This window comes from Dendropsophus ebraccatus, chromosome 3, assembly GCF_027789765.1.
Source record: "Dendropsophus ebraccatus isolate aDenEbr1 chromosome 3, aDenEbr1.pat, whole genome shotgun sequence".
Lineage (NCBI taxonomy): Eukaryota > Metazoa > Chordata > Amphibia > Anura > Hylidae > Dendropsophus > Dendropsophus ebraccatus.
Window position 1 is genome coordinate 65665906 of NC_091456.1, and position 22613 is coordinate 65688518.

General features: G+C 41.7%; 1 protein-coding gene across 3 annotated transcripts in view; it reads left to right on the top strand.

The window, feature by feature from the left end:
- KDM4C (lysine demethylase 4C) overlaps nt 1-22613 on the top strand; it is a 283487-nt gene that overhangs the window by 233555 nt on the left and 27319 nt on the right. For all 3 annotated transcript variants that reach the window (XM_069961946.1, XM_069961945.1, XM_069961944.1), the window contains exon 18: nt 19790-19975. In XM_069961946.1, coding sequence (XP_069818047.1) covers nt 19790-19975 — 186 coding nt within the window. The remainder of the gene's footprint in view (nt 1-19789; nt 19976-22613) is intronic.

Consider the following 22613-nt stretch of genomic DNA (forward strand, 5'->3'; position numbering starts at 1 on the left):
GAACACAGGACTTCCCAAATATATTTTTGTCTTGAACGACTTATTGATAAGCACGATATAGATGGTAATCCCAGTCTAGATGTAGGTCTAAGCTCCTGAATTTAACACATCATAGTTTGGGTAGAGACTGTTATCCTCAATACTGACATAAACATAGCTGCATATTATGGTTGTGTAAAAGTGGCCCTATTCTAATACTCTGGTGCTGTCAGGGTAAAGAACCGCTCTCTCGACCACTCCAGACTAGTCTTGATAGAAAAGAAATCCGTTATGTGAGTCTATCCCTATATTGTGACACCTTCCCTTAGGAATGTAAAAAAAAGTTTAAATGAGCTCACCCTATTATTTTGCAGTATTGAATCATGTTTTGTTGTATAATTTTAAAAAATTACATATCCATATGTGTTTTGAGAATGCTTAGTCTCCAGGAAATATATTTCAACTTTGGGCTGGTGCTGTAGGTCATTAAGAAATGTACAATTATTTGTGTATTAGTACAACTCCCCTATCCATTAAAAATAAGTAATAAATTGACTATTATTAAAGAACTCTATGACTCCCTAGATTATACATCCCAAATTGTACTAATCATATGTACTATCATAGAATTTACACAATGACTGTGCTGTTTAACTTTGTCTTGTCAATAAAACTACCTTTATGTAAGAAAAAAAGGAATTGCACAATGAAGAGCACATGAAAATACATAAATTATACTTTGCTCCTATAAATGCTTTTTTAAATTTAATTCAGGGCAGCAATGGATAATGAAACCCATTAAATGTTATTAGAAGTATAATAGATTGCCATTATTTTAATGAACACAAAGTTAGGAAATTTTGATCCACCTTCAGATGGACAACCATATAAATAAAAGAAAAAACTGAAAGTAGGACAATATAGTAGTGACATATACTTCTATATTCATTGGTATATAAGCAGTTTACTTTTACACCTATATGGGCATGGTTATTTGAAAGACCTTTAAGAAAGGTTAGTACTATGCAAAGAAAAAAACAAAAAAAAAAAAACTTCACATACTATTAAAAATCTTTTTGAATCATAAGAAAGGACAAATATAATTCCATGACAGATGACAATGTGAATACCATAAAACTGCAAAAATGTAAACACTTAAAGAAGTCCGGCCAAAGTGAAAACTCTGCTTACGACGGGGGTACGGAAACACAATAAAGAACCAATACTTACCTGTCCCCATGCCCCTGCAGTGCTGCATAACAGGCCCACACACTGCTATTGGGCTCCAGTTTCTACTCGGTTCCGGTGTTGTCACGCCTTGTTGGGAAGGCACACTCAGCCGGTCAGTGACTGCAGTTGTGTCCTGTCCCACTTACAGACTGGCTGAGCGGGCACTCCTGAGCTGGGTTGTGACGTTGCAGGATATCTAGAAGGTCGATATTGGTCCTGAAGCAAGAAGACAGCGATGCAGGGGGAGGGGTAAGTATAGATTCTTTTGACTATTATGTTTCCCATACCCCCTGCTTGCAGTGGAGTTATCACTTTGGTTGGACTTTAAAAGTCAACAGAAAGTAGAAAGGGATAAATATTGGCGGCACTGTTTCTCCCAGCACAATATGGATGTAACACAGAGATTCACACATGTACTCAGTCCCAGGGTGCAGGGCCCCAGGGTGTTCAGTCACAGAATCCACCAAAGTCCTTCCCAATACAAATTCATAAAAGAAACAAAGCCGACGACACTCGCCAGGATGCAAATCAAGCAGTGCTTACTGTAAACCGTCTGTTCACATCAACGGGAATGCAGCATGGGGCAATGGCTGGTTAGCAGTATATGTTGCTGTCTCTTGGCCTTTGGTAATCCTTGGAATATTGGGCTTTCTTAAAGTGACTCTGTACCCACAATCTTACCCCCCCAAACCACTTGTACCTTCGGATAGCTGCTTTTAACCCCTTAACGACATCGGGCGTAAACTTACGCCCTCGCGCCCTGGTACTTGGCGCATCAGGGCGTAAATTTACGCCCGATGTTTCCCCGATCGCTGCGTGTTCACACACAGCGGTCGGGGAAGATGGCCTGCTATAAATCATAGCAGGCCATCTTAGCTTCACGGCACGGGGGGTGGTTAACACCCCCCGTGCTTACGATCGCCGCTATAGGCTGATCAATTCAGATCAGCCAATAGCGACGATCGGAACCTTTCCGGGTCATCGGCGACCCGATGACCCGGAAAAAAATGGCGGTCGGTGCTGTCCGAGGACGGCACCGACCGCCATTACTGTAAAAAGTAATGGTGATCGCCGTGCCACCGGCCCGATCGCCGTGAACGGCCGGCCGGCCGTTCACGGCGATCGGGCCGGTGGCACGGCGATCAGAGTCCCACAAAATAGTAAATACCTGCCCTGGACCCCTCAGCTAGGCAGCCGAGGGGTCCAGAGCAGGTATTTGTACATTACTCACCTGTCCCGGGCTCCTGATCGGCGTCTTCCGGGTTCGCGGCATCCTCGTCTTCGTTCGGGTCTTCGGCTTCTTCCGTGACGTCACGTTCGGCTTCTCTCGGCTATTTTCGGCTCCAGCGTCGGCTGTTTCCGTATTTTGCGCTCTGCTGCCCTCTAGCGGCTGATAATGTGTAATACACGTATCAGCCACTATAGGGATGTTCAGAATGTAGAAATTTTTATTTATTTTTTTTTCAAATTTTTTTTTTTCTATTTTCCGCACCCTATCGCCGCTGAGTGTTGATCAGCATCGCACGAAAGTGCGCTGCTAATCAGCAACTCCTCCTTTTTGGCGTAGGGTGTTTTTTTTCTATATTCTACTGCCACGGTCTGCTTATAAGTGCAGACCGTGGCAGTAGAATATATCACCAACTCCTTTGTTGGCGTAGGTTTTTTTTTTATACTTACTGTAAAAAAACACGTAAAAAACACTACATTACACCACACTACATTGAATAAAGTTTGACACTACACCACTACATACCCCATATACCAATCCCCGTATAAAGATGGCCCCCAGGGTGTTTTCGGCGTCAGAGGGATACGTTATTATTACCTCCGACACCGAAACAGCCAGTGAGGATGAATGGGGGGGATCGTTCTTTCCTCCATTCATCCTCATCCTCCAATGACATGTCTGGGGGGTAGCGTAGCGTACGCTGCCCCCCAGACACGTCTTTTCCGCCAGTACCGTCCCAATAAGAGATGACGGTATGGAGTGAAATTCTACAAACTCTGTGACAGTACCTCTGGGTACACTTACAGATTTAGGGTACGTGCACACTGCGGAATGGCGAAGAATAACCCTTTGTGCATTCCGCAGCTGGCACCCGCCGGCGGGCTGATGCGGGCGCATGTCTCTACCCGTGTCATAGACTCCATTCTATGCACGGGCGGATTCCATCGTCCATCCAAAGAATGAATACGTTGGACGGAGAGCGGAATCCGCCCGTGCATAGAATGGAGTCTACGACACGGACGGAGACGTGCGCCTGCATCAGTCCGCCGGTGGGTGCCAGCTGTGGAATGCACAAAGGGTTATCTGTCGCGATTCCGCAGTGTGCACGTACCCTTAGAGTGTATGTAGGAAGGGACACCCGAATCCAGCCCCCAGATGCCCCCGCCCCCCCCAGCCTCGGAGTTAGTGGGAAGATCGTTCGGGAACTGATCTTCCCACTGCTGGATAAAGGTCACCACCACCTGTACGGGGATAACTCTTATACCAGCACCCCCTCTTCTGGTCCCTCGCTGCCTGAGCTACTGTAGCTTGCGGCACGATCCGAACATATCAGAAGTAGTAATAGAGCCCTAATATTTAGCAGCCATGGAGCGGACCCAGCGCTTCTGGATATAAAGGACCCCGTATCGCACCAGGACAACATTTTCCAGGTGACGTCCCCCACACTGGAGAACAGGAGACCCCAGAAGAAGTGCAGAGTGTGGCGTAACAGGGGGATCAGGAAGGACACCATTTTCCAGTGTGACACCTGTCCTGATCACCCCGGCCTCTGCATACTGGATCGCTCCAAGGCGCACCACACGTCACTGGGGTTCTACATTATCTAAATTCTGTCCCTTATTCCTATTTCAGGGGTCACGTTGATCCAGGGATTATTCTGATCGCCAATATGGAGTCGGGAAGGAATTTTCCCCTGTGATGAGGCTACTGTCGTCTGCCTTACGAGGGGTTTTTTTTGCCTTCCTCTGGATCAACACAGGTTGAGTTTGATGGACACCTGTCATTTCCAACCTTATAAACTAATAATTGGCCTAATCCCCCCAAATAAATTAGAATTGTCCCTTTTCCCCAGCTAAGTAGGTATGGCCGCCATTCCCATTAGAGGATGCCATGATGCAATTACAAAGCCTCTGTGCGGCCAGGACAGTAGAAACCCCCCACAAGTGACCCCATTCTGGAAACTACACCCCATAAGGAATCTAAGAAGGGGGGCAGCGGGGATATGGCCCCCTGGTGACGGCCACATTTGGGACGTGAAAATGAAAAAAATTGTATTTTTTATTTTCTCGGCACATGTTCTACGTAAGTGCCCGTCACCAGTGGGGTCCATATGCTCACTGCACCCCTTGTTAGATTCCTTATGGGGTGTAGTTTCCAGAATGGGGTCACTTGTCGGGGGTTTCTACTGTCCTGGCAGCACAAGAGCTTTGTAATTGCGACATGGCCTCCATCCTCCATTCCAGCCTCTAAATGGCGCTCTGTCCCTTTGGTGACTTGCCCTGTGCCCATATGGCACATTATGCCCACATGTGGGGTATTTTCGTACTCAGGGGACACTACCCTACACGTTTTGTGTTCATTTTCTTTTTTAACCCCTTGTGGAAATGGAAAAAAATCAAGGCTAGACCAACATTTAGTGTAATTTTTGTAAAATTTTTACTCTAAATCATTAATCTTGTCATGTTTTTTCATTTTCACAAGGGGTTAAAAGATAAAAAAAACATTTAATGTGTAGAGCAATTTCCCCTGAGTACGGAAATACCCCACATGTGGACATAAAGCGCCATGCGGGTGCAGGGTAAGCCTCCGAAGGGAAGAAGCGCCATTTGGTTTTTGAAGGCTGGATTTGGATGGAATGGATTTCGAGGGGCCATGTTGCATTCAAAAGGCCCCTGTGTTGCCAAGACAGTTGAAACCCCCCACAAGTGACCCCATTATGGAAACTGCACCCCTCAAGGAATGTAACAAGGGGTGTAGTGAGCATATGGACCCCACTGGTGACGGACACAAATGTGGAACAATGTGGCGTGAAAATGAAATATTACATTTTTTACACTATAATGTTGGTTTAGCCTTGAATATATCATTTTCACAAGGGGTTAAAAGAGGAGAAAAAAAACAAAATGTGTAGCGCAATTTCCCCCGAGTCCGTAAATACCCCACATGTGGACATAAAGCGCCATGTGGGCGCAGGGCAAGCCTCCGAAGGGAAGGAGCACCATTTCGTTTTTGAAGGCTGGATTTGGATGGAATGGATTTTGAGGGGCCATGTTGCATTCAAAAGGCCTCTGTGTTGCCAAGACAGTTGAAACCCCCCACAAGTGACCCCATTATGGAAACTACACCCCTCAGGGAATGTAACAAGGGGTGTAGTGAGCATATGGACCCCACTGGTGACGGGCACAAATGTGGAACAATGTGGCGTGAAAATGAAATATTACATTTTTTACACTATAATGTTGGTTTAGCCTTGAATTTATCATTTTCACAAGGGGTTAAAAGAGAAAAAAACACACAATATGTGTAGAGCAATTTCCCCCGAGTCCGTAAATACCTCACATGTGGACATAAAGCGCCATGTGGGCGCAGGGCAAGCCTTCGAAGGGAAGGAGCACCATTTGGATTTTGGAGGTTGGATTTGGCTAGAATGGATGATGAACGCCATGTCGCATTTACAGAGCCCTCGTGCTGCCAAAACACTGGAAACCCCCCACAAGTGACCCCATTCTGGAAACTGCACCCCTCAAGGAATCTAACAAGGGGTGCAGTGAGGATATGGACCCCTTGATGATGGGCACATTTGTGCCATGAAAGTGAAAAAATGAAAATTTTCCCTTTCACGTCACATTGTTCCACATTTGTGCCCGTCACCAGTGGGGTCCATATGCTCACTGCACCCCTTGTTAGATTCCTTGAGGGGTGTAGTTTCCAGAATGGAATCACTTGTGGGGGGTTTCCAGTGTCTTGGCAGCACGAGAGCTCTGTAAATGCGACATGGCCCTTGAAATCCTTTTCAGTAAAATTCGGCTTCCAAAAGCCAATTGGCGCTCCTTCCCTTTGGAGGCTCGTCCTGCGCCCCCTTGGCACTCTATCGCCACATGTGGGGTATTTCTGTACTCGGGAGAAACTGCGCTACACATTTTTTGTCTTTTTTTGCCTCTTATCCCTTTAAGAAAATGAAAAATTGAAGGCTAGAACAACGTTTTAGTGTAAAAAATAAATTTTTCTTTTTTCACGCCATATTGTTCAGAAAATCTGTGAAGCACCTGTGGGATCCAGATGCTCACCGCACCCCTTGTTACATTCCTTGAGGGGTGTAGTTTTCTAAATGGTGTCCCTTTAGGGGTGTTTTTTAGGTTTTGGCACCCCAGAGCCTCTGCCAACCTGAAGTGGTACAGTCAAAAATGACCAAATATAACGGAGGCGTTGAAATTCACTAGGCGCTCCCTTATATCTGAGGCTTGTGGTTGCGTCAAATAGCGCAATACGGCCACATATGGGGTATTTCTATAAACTGCAGAAACGGGGCAATAATTATTGGGGTGCATTTCTCTGGTAATAGGTTTATAATTATGAAAAATATTGGATTACAATAAAATCTCTGCACAGAAAATTAAAATTTTCAAATTCCTTACACACTTAGCTTTTATTTCTGTGACTCCCCTAAAGGGTTAAAACACTTTCTGGATATGCTTTTGCAGAGTTTGGGGGGTGCAGTTTCTGAAATGGGGTGCTTTGTGGGGCTTTCTAACATACAGGCTCCTCAAATACACTTTAAACCTGAACAGGTCCCTAAAAATATCTGATTTTGAAATTTTACTGAAAATTTGGAAATTTGCTGCTAATGTTTTAAGCTTCCTATCGTCTAAAAAAAATGAAAGATAGTTTAATAAATGCCGCCAACATAAAGTAGACATGTTGCTAATGCTATTTAATATATAATTTATGTGGTATAACCACTTTCTGTATACGCAAAGAAGTTTCAAAGTTGGAAAAATGCATTTTTTCACATTTTTTCACATTATTTGGGTTTTTTTCATAAAGATTTGTTATGAGTATCGACTCCAATTTACCAGAAATGTAAAGTACAATATGTCACGAGAAAACAATCTCAGAATCAGCCGGATAGGTAAAAGCATCCCGAAGTTATTAATGACTAAAGTGACACTGGTCATATTCATAAAATTTGTCTCTGTCATTAAGGCCATTTCAGGCTCTGTCCTTAAGGGGTTAATACAATATTTGTCCTGAGGTCCATTCGGCAGGTGGTGCAGTTATTGTCCTAAAAAACAACTTTTAAACTGGCAGCCCTGTGTCAAATGGCCGTGGCCTACAATATCTGTGCCCTAACATTGCACCACCCACTGTTCCCCCTACTGTTGTCTCCAGTTCAGGTGCGGTTTGCAATTAAGCTCCATTTACTTCAATGGAACTGAGTTTCAAAACCACACCCAATCTGGAGACAACAGTAGGGGGAAAATGGCCATGTTTTTGTAGCGCTGGATAACCTCTTTTAAAGCAGCTATCCGAAGGTACAAGTGGTTGGGGGGGGGGCAGATTGTGGGTACAGTGTCAGTTTAGGGCGGTATTCCAGCCAAGGGCTAAAAAAATTAAATGCTCCCAAACCTAAAACCGTGGAGGGTAAGTTGTAGCTGGGCAATAATTATTACTGTATAAGTAGTAGGTATGGCCACCCAATTGTTATTCAGTAAATAATAAATTTTCACACATCTTGTGTATTTATTGTGCAACACAGACTAAAGTATTTGTTAATCCTGACGTTTTGGTGTAGTTCACACCTTTTTTAAGAAGTCTTTAGTAAAGAATACAAAGATGAATAGTGTAAACACATAGGGCCACATGTATCATCCGGCGAACGGATGATTTTCGGCGGAAAGTGCCGATTTGCGTATTTTTATATACGCAAATGGCCGATTTGCGAATAAAATATTTGCAAATCGGCACTTTCCGCCGAGTACGCCAGTGGGCGGAAAGGGGGCGGAACGTGGGCGGAATGGAGGGCGCGGACTCAGAGTCCGCGCGATTTACCATCCGTTCCGCCAAAATGTACCATCCGTTCCGCCAAAAGCTGGCGCAGGTTTTCGGCGGTGCGCAACGGTGCGCACGGGATTTATGTAGAGGCAGTCCGCCTCTACATAAATCTCCGTAGCGCCGGAGCTGCGGGGGCATTTTTACGTCTGGCGCTTGATACGCCCAAGGATAGCGCCAGGAGCGCTCCCCACCAGACATATCCACAGCGACGTTGAAAAAGGTCCTGGATAGGATTGAAACGTCCACAGTCGCTTTGCATCCAATAATTGTCTTGCTAGTGAAAGCATTGTTATTTTCCTGGTTCTCTCCTGCACGCTGTTAATAAATTTATGAACACTTTTGCATATAAAAAACGAGTGCTTCGGATATTTTTCTATTGGATTATGTTTGGATGAAAACATCCGTCCGTAATTAGCACCAAGTATTCCTGCTGTGCACCCCTATTTCTTCTAAACTGGACTTAATAAATGCCTCCCATAGTGTGATAACTATATACATTTCTATATACATTGCATACAGATGTACAGGAATGTAAAGAATACATGTCACGGTACCATGGCTAAAAAAAAACATAGTATTGATTAAATCTGCATAATCAGTCCATAGTGTGAGTCATACATAACACATCCAGATTGGCTGTATGGTGTATTTAGTTATTTCAAATTTCATATTTTCGTAATTCTGTCCAGTCATAGGAAGGTGGTGGCATGGCTATAGATAAATACCATTGATAGTTATTGGGACTGGTATACATGAGCAAGTAGGTACATAACAGGGCGAGAAGAGGGCCATAAGTCTAGAGCAGAGCCATAGTAGTATAGGAAGGGGTACAGTGGGGAGGATGGAGAATAGGTACAGTACCTGTATGTTGGTAGTAAGAGTAATCCTGAAGTCTCTCTGTTTTTAGGAGTCTATTGCTGCAGGGAGGGAGAAAATTGTGAGGGCATAAACCAAAGGGAGGTGTACCAGAGGTCTGTGTCCAGAGTCAGAGCTGTGTGGGGTTACTAATTCTACATAAGAGTATACCTCGGCACTCCCATCAGTCTGAATTTGACCCTATACAGGTGTATCCCGCACCATCTTCTTATGACCCGTTGCCACCATAGGTGCTCCCCCACAGAACAGACAGTCATCAGCAGTTTCACTCAATAGAAAATAGTGGAGGCACTCACCGCTTGTGGCAAAGTATAAATTTCTCTTTTATTTCATCATCAGGTAACACACATGGGTAGCAGATGAGCAATAGCCAACAGCTGTTTAGCACATCACTCTGTGACGTGCGAAACAGCTGTTGCCTATTGCTCATCCGCTACCTATGTGTGTTTCCTGATGATGAAATAAAAGAGAAATTTATACTTTGCCACAATCTGTGAGTGCTTCCGCTATTTTCTATTCAGTGAAGCTGCTGTGTGGGACGTTACCTGGAAGCGGATTGGGCTGCATGTTGATTGCGGTGTACTGAGTGTTATGGGTTGATTTTGGCCCCTTTATGTGGATGGCGCATGCACCCTTTTTTCAGGGTTGCTGCTGGTGTGATAGCGCAAGGTGCGGCATGATTGTGTATGATGTGACTGTCTGCCTGATGGCACAGTTTCTAGGAGCGTTGCTGGGAACTGCTGGCTTAATGGCGTATGTAGTAGCCATCGGTGTGATGGCTTTTTTGCTAAGTGCGGGGATGCCGAGCTGTCATTATGATAACTGCAGTATAGTGCGGTCTATAGCAACTGTAGTTTGTGTGGGTTGAGAAAAGGGTATGTGTAAATAAAGTACATTTAGACTGCAGTGTAAATGTTTGTGTATATATTAGTGGCAGGTAATATGATCACTGGTGTAAATGTATGAATTCACGGTGACAAAAGTAAGAATATAGGAGGAATCAATGTATGTCCTAATTAAATAGAGCAATAGTTAAACAGTTACTCTATAGGGTGACTGATATTACTAGTCAGATGTGGTATGTGAGGAGACTAGATCATCTCTAGTGTTTTTGGTCACTTGTGTGAGATCTGGTGTTTTTTGTCCCTATTGGATATGGATACTGTGCCTTGAGTGTGTGGGATGAAGAATATCTGTAAAAGGCGTCGGTAGAGACAGATACACTGTAGAGTTATGTTCACACATGGTGTTTAGGTAGCGTTGATTATGGGCTTTTGCAGCGAATTGCACAATTGCTGTAAAATAGCACTATTTTTGCAGCAATTTCATCAAAATCGCTGGAGAAGTGGCCCTATTTTACCAGAATTACACAAGGTAAGGGTTTAATTTACTAATTATGCAGGTGTGCAGAAATTCTACTATGAACCTAACATGCCATTCTGATGCTTCAGGATGACATGGGTGGGCTTTTCTTGAATGCTATACTCTAATGCAACTTATTATTTTTAATAAGTATAAAAACAATGTTCCATAGTTTGGGATCAATCCCGAAGAAATTGACTGCATTATTTTCACTCCTTCTATGGCTAGGGTGGGTTCACACTACAGGATCTGCGTGGAAAAGTTCTGGCGGATTCCGTCACCCCCTTAAGGCAGCACGCATAGCTGCCTGTGCCATAGACCATTCTATGGCTGGGTGAATTCCGCTGTCCGCTGAAAGAAATGATGCTACTCCATACTTTTAAAGGATTGTTTGACATTTAAACAACAGGTACACTTTAAAGGGGGTTGTTCACCCAATTTTTTTTCTTTCAAATGGATCCAGAGATTTGTAATTTACTTCTATTAAAAAAAAAAAAAAGAAATCTTCCGGTACTGCTGTCTGCAGGAGGTAGTATTCTTTCCAGTCAGGAGAGGTTTTCTATGGGGATTTGCTGCTGCTCTAAACAGTTCCTGGCATGAACAGAGATGGCAGCAGAGAGCGCTGTGTCAGACTGGAGAGAATACACTACTTCCTGCAGGACATACAGCAGCTGATAAAAACTGGAACTCAAGATTTTTTAACCCCTAGACGACCCTGGACGTAGGGTTACGTCATGGAAGTCTGTCCCCAGACGACCCATGACGTAACCTTACGTCATGGGTGGTATTCCCGCTATGAAGCGCGCTCCGGAGCGGAGCGCGCTTCATAGGAGGTGGGGGCCGGCTGCAGTGAGCAGCCGGGACCTCACCGGTAATGACACGCTGCAGCGATCGCGCTGCTGCGTGTCATTAACCCCTTAAACGCCGCGATCGCGGCGCGACCGCAGCGTTTAAGTGTAAGTGACAGGGGGAGTCCCCTGTCACTTACCGATCAGGACCCCCGCAGTGTGACTGCGGGGGTCCCGATCGTTGAAACGGACTGCTGGAGGTCTCTTACCTGCCTCCATGCGGTCCGATCGGCGATCTGCTACACTGAGCCTGCACAGGCAGGCTCAATGAGCAGAGCGCCGATAACACTGATCAATGCTATGCCTATGGCATAGCATTCATCAGTGTAGAAATCAAAGTAATGTATGTACAAGTCCCCCAAAGGGACTTCAAATGTGTAAAAAAAAAAAGTTCAAAACACTAACACACTACCCCAAAACCCCTCCCCCAATAAAAGTCTAAATCACCCCCCTTTCCCATTATATAAATAAAACATATAAAAATAAATAAATAGATAAACATATAATATACCGTAGCGTGCGTAATTGTCCGATCTATTAAAATATAACAAGCGTCATTGCGAACGGTGAACGGCGTACACGAAAAGAGGGGAAAAAGTGCGCAGATTACCGATTTTATGTTACATTATATATTAAAAAAAATCAATAAAAAGTGATCAAAACGTCCGATCTTCACAAATATGGTATTAAAAAAAACTAGAGATCATGGCGGAAAAAATGACACCCCATACAGCCCCATAGGTGAAAAAATAAAACCGTTATAAGCGTCACAATAGGCCCATTTTATTAATATTTAATTGCCAAAAAAAAGGATTTCATAAAAAAATATATATATAACATTAGAGAATCTGTGTAACCTGCATATGGTTGTGTTCGGACTGACCTATAGAATAATGGTATCATGTCGCTTTTACCATATAGTGCATTACGTAGACACAGGAACCCCCCAAACGTTACCATATTGCATTCTAATTTACGATTTCACCTATTTATATCTTCATAAATAATATATTTGGAATTCCATCATACATGTTATGGTAAAATTAATGACGCCATTACACAGTACAACTATTCCTGTAAAAAACAAGCACTTACATGGCTTGTAGATAGAAAACTGAGAGTGCTAGAGCTCTTAGAAGGGGAGGAGGGAAAAACGAAAGCACTAAGATCAAAATTTGCGCGGTCCACTGGGTCATTTTGGGCCTGGTCCTCAAAGGGTTAATATAAGTAAATAAAAAATCTCTGGAACTTTCTAGCATCAGTTGATTTTAAAGAAAAAAAAATTGTTGAACAACCACTTTAGGTGGTAGTTTTCTGAATGTCTGAACATCGGTGTCTTTCTGATGTTTGTTCGGCTTGCATTACTTTCATGTTTTTTGTAATGGAAACTATAATAAGCCATGGCCAGATTTGTATGTTCATAACTTATCCTCCGTGTAAACTAGGGAAATGGCTTATTGAAATAAAGCATGCCTGATCTATCCCCTCCTCCATGTTATATGCCATTGAGGGAGTCTGATAACCCTCACAAACATACTACATAGTCAGTCAATCCTCTCTGACACTTTTTTAATGAAGAATAAAACATTTTTTTTTTCCACATTCTGGAAGTACAGATGGATTATTGAAAGGCACCGTGAAATGCACCATGTGTCTCCCTGACCTAACAGCTATCTAACAGTGTCAGATTTGACAGATTCCCTTTAAACTTAAAGGCATTACTTAAAGTTGTCTTTTCTGTATTCCAAATCGCTGCAAATAAGACATGAGATATGAAAATTATAAACAGGATTTGGTATGAGCGGTTTGCTGTATTATATAGATATAATGTAGGCATACATAGATGTATAGACACACCAGAGATATCGGCTGGCACACCAGTCACTGCGTAGTGCAAGCCCGGGCTATGTACTGTAGCTAATACCGCTGTTACACCATCGGGGGGTGCTCTGCCGAAAACATAATTCATACCTTCTTACATGGAGAAACAGTAGCGGCACTCTCCCATAGGTATAAAATGCTTTATTTCATTGGCAGAAGCAAAGGACAAACAGTGCAATCCAAAGGAAGAGCTACGAATCGTTTCGCGCTACACGCGCATCAACAGGCTCATGTTCCCATACGTCACTGGCGCATCTTAAATACGTCAGCATACGCTGATAATATACAATATAACCGTGCAAAAATAATACATACATACATAGTTATAAATGATAAAATCAATAGTAACCAACAAACAATGAATCTACAGAAAAGAAATCTACAAAAAAGCTGACATTTCGTTCCTGTCATTTAATCCCAATGGGCCCATGGCTCCCGTCCGGATGATCCATGTCGCCTCTTTTCTGGCTAAGGCTTTTTGCCGATCCCCTCCATCTGGGTTATTACGGACAAGTTCTAGTCCTGAAAATTTAAGCACAGTGGGATCACTATTATGCTTTTCCCTAATATGTGCTATCAGTCTAGCTGCAGTCTAGGTGCAGCTAGACTGATAGCACATATTAGGGAAAAGCATAATAGTCCTTTGGATTTGTCCTTTGCTTCTGCCAATGAAATAAAGCATTTTATACCTATGGGAGAGTGCCGCTACTGTTTCTCCATGTAAGAAGGTATACATAGATGTATGCATAATGCCTGACATTCACATACTCTGCCCCCTCTTGTATTGAAGGCTGTTGCCTAGTTATCTGCAACAGCTATTTACCAGGCATATGAACTTTTTATTAAAAATTGCTACCTAATGTGGGCGTATTGGGTTGATGCTCAGTTCTTTAGAATTTAGCATAAAAGCAGCCTGTAATCAGCTTCTCATCATCATACTATATCTCATGGCTCCTTTGTAACTTTAGGGGGTAATTTGTATTTTGCAGCTTTGACATTACTATGGAGAGGGTTTGTTATGGCCTCAGGCTCAATACTGGGAGTTTCTAACTTTCATTCAGTTGAGTCCTTGGAAAAGTGACTTGTCTAGTTTGCAGGGACATAAAAATCAGATATTGTTTTAAAGCAGTCTTACGGTGTACAGTTGGCCTGTTTTCTTACTATCTTTATACTAAATGGTAAATCAACATATGAGGATGTATTTGTCACTGCTTTTGTCCTTTTATTTTTTTCTTCAATAGTCCGAATAGTTCTTTTTTCAAAAGTTGTGTGTGCATATTTTATTTTATTATGCACCTAACTGAATGTGAAGCAGTCTTTTTAGACTATGCAGTTTTATTTGACTAATTCATGGTGCAAAACCTCAAAATTGCACAATTTTTTTCCGCAGTGTTTAAAAATAGCTGTTTTCTACCCCCTGAGTAGGTTTAAAATTTATTCATGTTCGAGTTTTTGTAGTAAGTTTTTGAGTTTTTGCCTTCTGAAGGACTCCAGGCCTGCCATGAATATTCCACAGCAAAGCCAGCCTAATGACGATATAGAATACACAGTAGTAGGGCAGTGGTTGTATCGGTGATCAGAAGATCAGCAGTTAATATACATTAGTTTATACCAGTGTAACAGTTTATACCAGTATAACAATGAAATAAATAGTGCAGTAAAACATGGCCCCCCATCCTTCCCCAGAAAAAATAGTTACGTTTCCCATGCAAAATAAATGGTTTTATAAAACATTTTTTTTTAAAAAGAAGTATAAATTTGGTATCTCCACATATGTAATGACCCAAGCTATAAAACAATATCATTATTTTACTGCATGTTGAATAGCCTAGGTGGGATATAAAATGTTGGCAATAAAAAGTAAAAGATGTCCCCAAAAAATCTGACCTCTTATGGGTATGTGGACAGATATGACACTTGGAGGGCGGCAATTAGGGATGAGCAATTTTACAGTACAAACAAAGCCAACCACTTCCCTTGCAATCAGCAATCTGCTTTTCAGCCTTCTGCTTTTTAAGTCAATGCCTCTTCACCCTGGGTCCCTGGAAAAGCTGGATCCAGTCCTGGGAAACTTCTTTTCCAGGCACCCAGGGCGGACTTCAAAGGCAGACTGTTGATAAGCAGGTTGCCGAGCTAAGCAACTGATTCATTTCATATGTACTGTAAATTTGCTCATCTCTAGCGGCAATGAAAAAAGTAAGAAAATTGCTTGGTCGTTAAGGTCCAAAATAGGCCCAGCACTAAGGGGTTAATGGTCAAGGACAGAGAATAAAGTTCTTCAAACCTGGTGCCCAGTGGTTCACATCTTACACATTTTGGGGAATCTCTCTTTTTTATTTTGGCTAGAAAAAAATAAAATGATTATTGGTTTTCAGCTTTCTGTTCCCTCCCCTCCGTTACCATAGAGGTCAAGACAGGAAGAGTGGTATGGGTTGCAGTAATTGAACATCAGAGCAAATATTCTCTGGAAAGTTTGATATTTTTTATTCTAGATTTCCTGTAGCATTTCCCAGTGTATATGCTACACTGCAACATCCATGTATTTGGTAAATTTATTTTTAAAGATAACAAAATATTTTTACAGGTCAAGACCTACAGTTTTTGGTTCTGTTAGTTTCTGTTGTTAATTATTATCCAGGTCCATGTTACTAGCTTGTCCACATGCTTGCAAACATGAAAATGAACTATTTCCTACCTCATGCACATTGAAAAGCTTCCTTTAAAATTTATGGTGAAATACATCTCAATGAGATTAATGTAGTGTAAACTAAAAACTATTTTTTTTTTAATTCTTAAGTGGCATGAGAATCCTACTTTATTAATATATGACTTCCACCAAGTTTACTTTTACAAGTGGTGCCTTGGATTTGTTCCGGGACTTAAATGATTTTTTTATTCTAAATAACATGTAAAACAAATGAAACAAAAATTTCAAACCTGCTGAATGTGTCATATTATAAGTTACTGGTTAGAGGTCTGTGTGGTCACATGACTGCAATGGGGAAGAGGGACCAGCATGGACCAATCAGGAAGTGAGATTCACAGAGCTGTGCAGGAGTCCAGGGACAGAAACCTTTCTACACAGCAGTGTGAATGGCTGAGTGTATGATTTGGAAGGTAAGGGAGACTTCCTGGGACAGAGTAGAGACCTATAGACCACCTATGCAGACCCTGCCCCTCCTCCCCCCCTCTTAAACCAAGTTACAATTTTGAAAGACTATGAGCTCTTCTTGTAAAGCGCTCTCAATCCAAGTTACTCTTCAGCGTAGGTACCAATGTATTATTTCAGACAACATGTTGGGTTCTTGACCATAAACGTACACTGAAAGTTTGTTTACCTGTAAGATTGAAAAACTTCTTTGCACTTCCCTGTAACTCCAGGCTAGCAAACCAATCTATATGCACTGCAAATTAGGAAGCTTTATTTCCCATTCAAATATCAAAGAATGTTGTTGAAATCAAGTGGAAAATAAAGAATTATTTACATGACAGGAATACATCTTCTTTTACGTTGTTTTCCATTTGGGATAAGAGATTGTATGTCGGTACTAGTCAGTAAGAACATGACAATTCATTGAGATTACCTGTATGCTTGCTATCATGAATTGGCCTCGAAGACGTTTTCTGTACAATATGCGATTTACTGCACCATCATTATCATTGCATTTGGTGAATGACAAAAGTCTCAAAAGTTAATGTACCATGTTATGAAATGCAGACTTGGCAAGTTATCAGAGAAAAAGTTGTGAGTGATATGTCTTTCTGTGCAGCCTGAAAAATGTATCTTCATTTTCTCTCACCTAGCACAAAAGGATGATGCTAGCCTGGAGTATTTTCTTTGTTATTTTACAGTTACTTATTAATATTTTAAAATGCTGCTGACTTGGATGAGAGCTTTAGCAACAACATGCGGCCCCTTTATTTCAGCCGTTCCACTAGGTACTGGTTAACAGAATGCTTTGTGTTCTGTTATAGATATCTATATCTAGAGTGAAACATCACACCATGAATTGAAAAAGTAAAGGGACCAGAGAGAAGCTACTGTCTCTTTTGATCACAGAAAGTATATGATAAAAATACAGCTAAATCTATAAATATCAGCAATGTCAAAGTTAAGCTCTTCCACCAAGTTTTACAGCATTTATGAATTGGTTTTAGCATGTTTTAAAAAAAGAAAACAGCTGTTTAGCAGCACTGTTTAATTGCATAGTAGTATATGGAACCACGCCCAAAATGTATACACCCTGTATACACTATGGCTGGTTCTCTGCGGCCGCACAAAATAATTGACAGGTCTGTTTTGTACAACTGCTGTTCTGTGTGTGTGTGTGTGGGGGGGGGGGGGGGTAGTAATGAAGCAAAGGGACATAATTGAACCTTTAAATATTTCAAAAGGTTAAACATGGTGGAAGAAGGAAGTCTTTTAACCCCTTAATGACTAAAAAACCTTTTATTTTCTATATGGGGTTGTTAAGGGAGTATGAAGAGGGTTCAGGTTCGCGCCAACTACTGCCTACCGTTAAAAGGGGGCATGGAGTGGTCGTCGAGTCAGCTATTAGTCAGCTGACAGTGCTATTTAAATGGACTTACAGGATGACATTGATGGTGCAGTTACATAGATCTGGTGCAGTTACATAGATCAGCTACCTGTAACACGATTGCAGGGAGCTGATCCATTGTTCAGAAGCCCGAAGCTTTGTCTATACCTCTAATGGCTACCTGACTCTGCAATTACAACAGGCTGCACTAAATGACTGCCTATCTAATGGATCAATATGTACGTATACACTGCATTAATTTGTATGAGTAATAAATCATACTCTTAGAGAGACAAAAAAAAAGGGTGGCATCCTAGTGCAACAAATTCAGAGAAAACTCGGGGGTGAGAGGTTGGGGTTGAGACCCCTCACCTGTTAGAGTTGTGCTATATAATAGGCACAACACTATTGTAAGCTTCATGCAGAATACACTGCAGGCAGGTCAGGGACACCAATAGGTTGGTGTGTGGAAGTATAGCAGTAGCGATCCAAACGTGGGACCAGGACCAAAGATTCTTTCCACACCTGTGTCAGTCTCTGAGAGGGAATCTTTGGTCCAGGTCCCGGTCCCGCGTTTGGATTGCTACTGCTACAAATCATACTTTTAAAAGTGATCATCTAAGAAACTCCCATTTTCAATTTCTGTCACACTCAAAAAGTCACAGTCTTCCCTTTATTCACATAATATACCTATGAAACCTATAGAGATCAGTAAATAGAAGCGAAGGCTTGTCTGTGGAGGAGGTCAGGGGTTAAGTGTTCAATATCTGATGGTAGCGTTTCCAGATACATTGGTTCTAGAAAAACAAACTAAATGTTTCCATGGTGCCGAGCACCCCAGTAATAACATCCATGTTTGTTGCATCTACTTTCCCATGTATACATGTACACAGTATAGGAAAAGAATGACCAAACCAAGAAAATATGTACCAGTATTGCATGATAGAACTAATGTGCAGACATGTTGAAAAGACTGACGTTTTTCCATCTAAGTCATTCCATGCTTCTCAGCCAGCCATACCTTATTTTACAACTTGTTTTAAATGTTTAGCATGTGCAAATCTATCCCATGTCCCAAATACTAGATTATAAACCAGATGTTATTTCTGATACTCAGCATCATTTTGTGGAATCCTTCTGTTTCTCGGAAAAGTTTTACCATGTAATTGCAATTGGCTCCGTGCACAGTGATTTTTGAATGAGATGCAGAAGTTTCTGTGAATGTTCATAGGGAAAATATTGAAAGCTAATCAAACTGGCAGCTAAATATTGCAAACATGGCAGCACTGTAGTTTCTTACTGTTGTAGGAAATAAAATGCTGTTGCCAACAGATCTTTTTTTGTTGACTCCTCAGAACGCTTCCAATACAAATCAGCATTTTTATTGCATTTATTCCATTAAGTTTAATAACGATCATTTTTCTATGTACTGAATAAAAAGAATCTTCAGGAACAAATTGGTTCAGAATACAGAAAAAAAGACCAAGAACTGCGTTTCCTTACATTTTGGAATGAATCATAACCATTATTTTGATATAAAGTTTTAACAGGAAGCTGAACAATAGCAACTATAGCCAAGTCTACATGGCGATTTGGGCCATGACACGTGTCTCAGCCCAAGTTCACAGTGTCACAATGCAGGAAATGTGCTGCATCATGGCTAATGTAAGAAAATAAGATCACATTGCCAAAATCGCAGTGTAGCCTCAGAATTGTACATCTAGAAAGTGAATCAGCCTAGAGGAAGTGAAGGTCTGAAGTGATTCAACTCTTTTCCTACTCTGCTGCATATTGAATGGAGTAGTGACACTCCCTGTGATCAGCTTATCCTTGGGGGACCCTTCTAACAAAAACATTTGTCCAAAGCTTACTAAATTGATGTTACCCAATACTACAGTTACTTAAATTGATGATCAGTTAAATCCCTATCATTGGATGGAGAAAATGCTGAACTATATTACAATTACATTAGTTTTATAGAAGTTGTATTAATGTATATTTCTTGTCTCCCACAGAAATGTGTTTTCTGCAGACAAAGAGTTAAGAACTCTCATGGAGCTTGTATCCAATGTTCATATGGGCGCTGCCCCACATCCTTCCATGTGACCTGCGCTCATGCTGCGGGGGTAGTGATGGAACCTGATGACTGGCCCTTTGTAGTGTACATCACATGCTTCAGGCACATGATCAATCAGAACATGGTGAGAACTTATTTTCTTTGTGTTTCTCATTATATTGATTTGAAATCTTCCAGAGCATGGTCACAGCGTTGCAGAATGATGAGTGCTTTTCGTGGGTTTCTAAATCTGTCACTTCTGTTACTTACAAAGTCTCATGTGGAGGCAAGCTTAAGGCACTTCTAAGTATATGAACTATATAAAATAATCTTTGAATTTTTTAACATGTTCTGCTGATAATGTTGCAGTGGAAGATTTTACCCTGAAGTTAGCCTTCAACCATTGAGTGAATTGAAAGAAGGTGTTGTAAGAAATGACAGGAGCAATGATCTCTAGGGAATACGGTTACTTTTGTATCTCTCTTTTATTAAAGTGTGTTTTTTTTTTTGTATTTTGTTTTGTCTAAAATTCAATTGTATTTGGGAAATTTGTAGTAGTCTTATAAATTGTTATAATTCTAACAGCTATCTGTAGGCCTTTGTTTTTCCTCTTAAAAGTTAAGATTTGTTGTTGTTCAAGGCAGACTTGAGGCCAGAGTTTTAGTACTGAGGCCCTACCTGAGATGCAGGCAGGGTGCTGTAGTTGGCAGTCCCCTAGTGAGCATTTTACCTTTTGGTAATTTATGTGTGGGATGGATTATGCACAATCTTGGGTCTCCAACTGTAATGAGTCAAACAGGAGTTGTAGCTCAGCATTTCTGCCACACTCTGGCAAACCTCACCACTCCTTCCTCCATCCTCTTCTTCATGATTAGTCAGTGCTGCCCTGCCTCCTGACTGTAGCTCAGTCCTCTGTAGGCAGTTTATGTCTACAGACAACTGCTTTTGGTCTCTTAGACAGGTGATTTACCCCTAGACCACAGCTCCAACACATTTTAGGCTGAGAGATTCAACTATATCTGAGTGTTTCTTTCAGACCTAAACTACCACTGGCATACAGCTTAGTGTGCAAGGAGGCCAGGCAACATTCATTGATCATGAAGAAGAGGGAGGAGGAAGAAGTGGTGAGGTGTGCAAGTGTGTGGCACAAACGTTGAGCCACAACTCCTCTTTGACTCTTCATTACAGTAGAAGACCTGAGATTGTGCATAATCCACTCTACAGGCAAATTACCAAAAGGCTACGTGCTCATAAGGGGGCTTCCTCAGCTAAGGCCCAGGTGTTGACAGATTTCCTTTAAGAGTATGTTGTATCCCATTCCAGCATTTGTATTTAACTACCAAAAACACAAAGGAGCCATAGCAACGTGCTCCTGCCTAGTGTGAATGGTGTTCTAGGAGAGCTGACCAAATTTGTCCTTTTATTTAACTACCAAACTAGGTATATGTAGCAGTACAAATATTTTTCGTTATAGCATCAGGTTTGTTAGTAAAGTTTCTTAAATCCTTTATGCTTAGAAACAGTTGTAACAGTATGTATACTTTGAAGTCAATTTATAGTTTGCTGTAATATATTTTAAATGCTATCACTACTTAACAGTCTTTTAAAAAGAAAAGTGTAGTTTGGTAGCCAATACCAAATCAATGACTGTGAGCAGCTATATTTTATAGTCTATTTATTCCCTATAATTTCTGCTTTTGGCACAAGTACATGTTAACATAACGTTGTGTTGCTTTATGCAATAACAAACAACTGGCGCTTTACACAACTGTGACATGGGTGACTCTATATACTCTGACCATGAGCGGCCCAAATAGTCCACACGTCAGGACACAGCAATGCTACTGCCATTTATCTAACAAAAAAGAAAAAAAAAACTACATTTACTCTGAAAAACAGCTAATTTATGTCATTTGTATACAAGATGGGGTAGCGGCTTTCTTAGGCATCAGGTTACTTGTTACCGATTTAAAGTCTATGGAGATTAGAGGGACACACCTGTGAATATCCAGCACTTTATTCTTAGTTTACACTGCACAGTACTGCTCTGTAATGTCCTCCTTTGTGTGTGTGTGTGTAGAGACTTAAAAGAGCAGGTTCCCCTTTTGTTTATGTGTGTGCAGTATATAGGAGACATCGTAGAGGCTAGGCTCCACCCACTAGCTTGAAAAGTTACCAAAACTGCAGGTAACCTTTAAAGTGTAACTACCAGCAGGGTCCGCCAATCGCTAGAACAAAGGGGCAGGCGCGCGCAGGTAAGTTCCACAGACTGCTTGTATTAGCAGTCTACGTAATTCCTCTCCCTGTAGCAGAGATGATGGGCAGATTCGCTCCCGTGTGCTCCTACCCCTTTGTTCTAGCAATCAGCAGGGTTCTCTGCAGCCGGTCCCTGACTGATACGCACTTTTGACATGTTGCTATGACATGTCAGAAGTTTTTAAAATTGACAGGTCATTACTACAGTGGAGTATTAAATCACCTAATCAATTAAATGTGTCATTTATACCTCATACAGGAAAGAGATCACTGATCTCAGGGAGACCAGCCAAAGACACTGTCGGCTGCTGCTTAGAGTGCTCAATACAGTGAAAATCCTTGGTGCATTGCTCCCTGGGAAACATGAATATGCAAAAAAGAGAGCCTGTGGAGTCTCATTGAGTCTCGAAACACAGGACAAGCCAGATATCCCTCCGGGAAGGGCTGAGCCAAGAGGTGGCTCCTTTAGGAAAACCACCATATTAAGTGGCCCTATAAGTTGATGTAATGACAAGGGAAAAACAAAG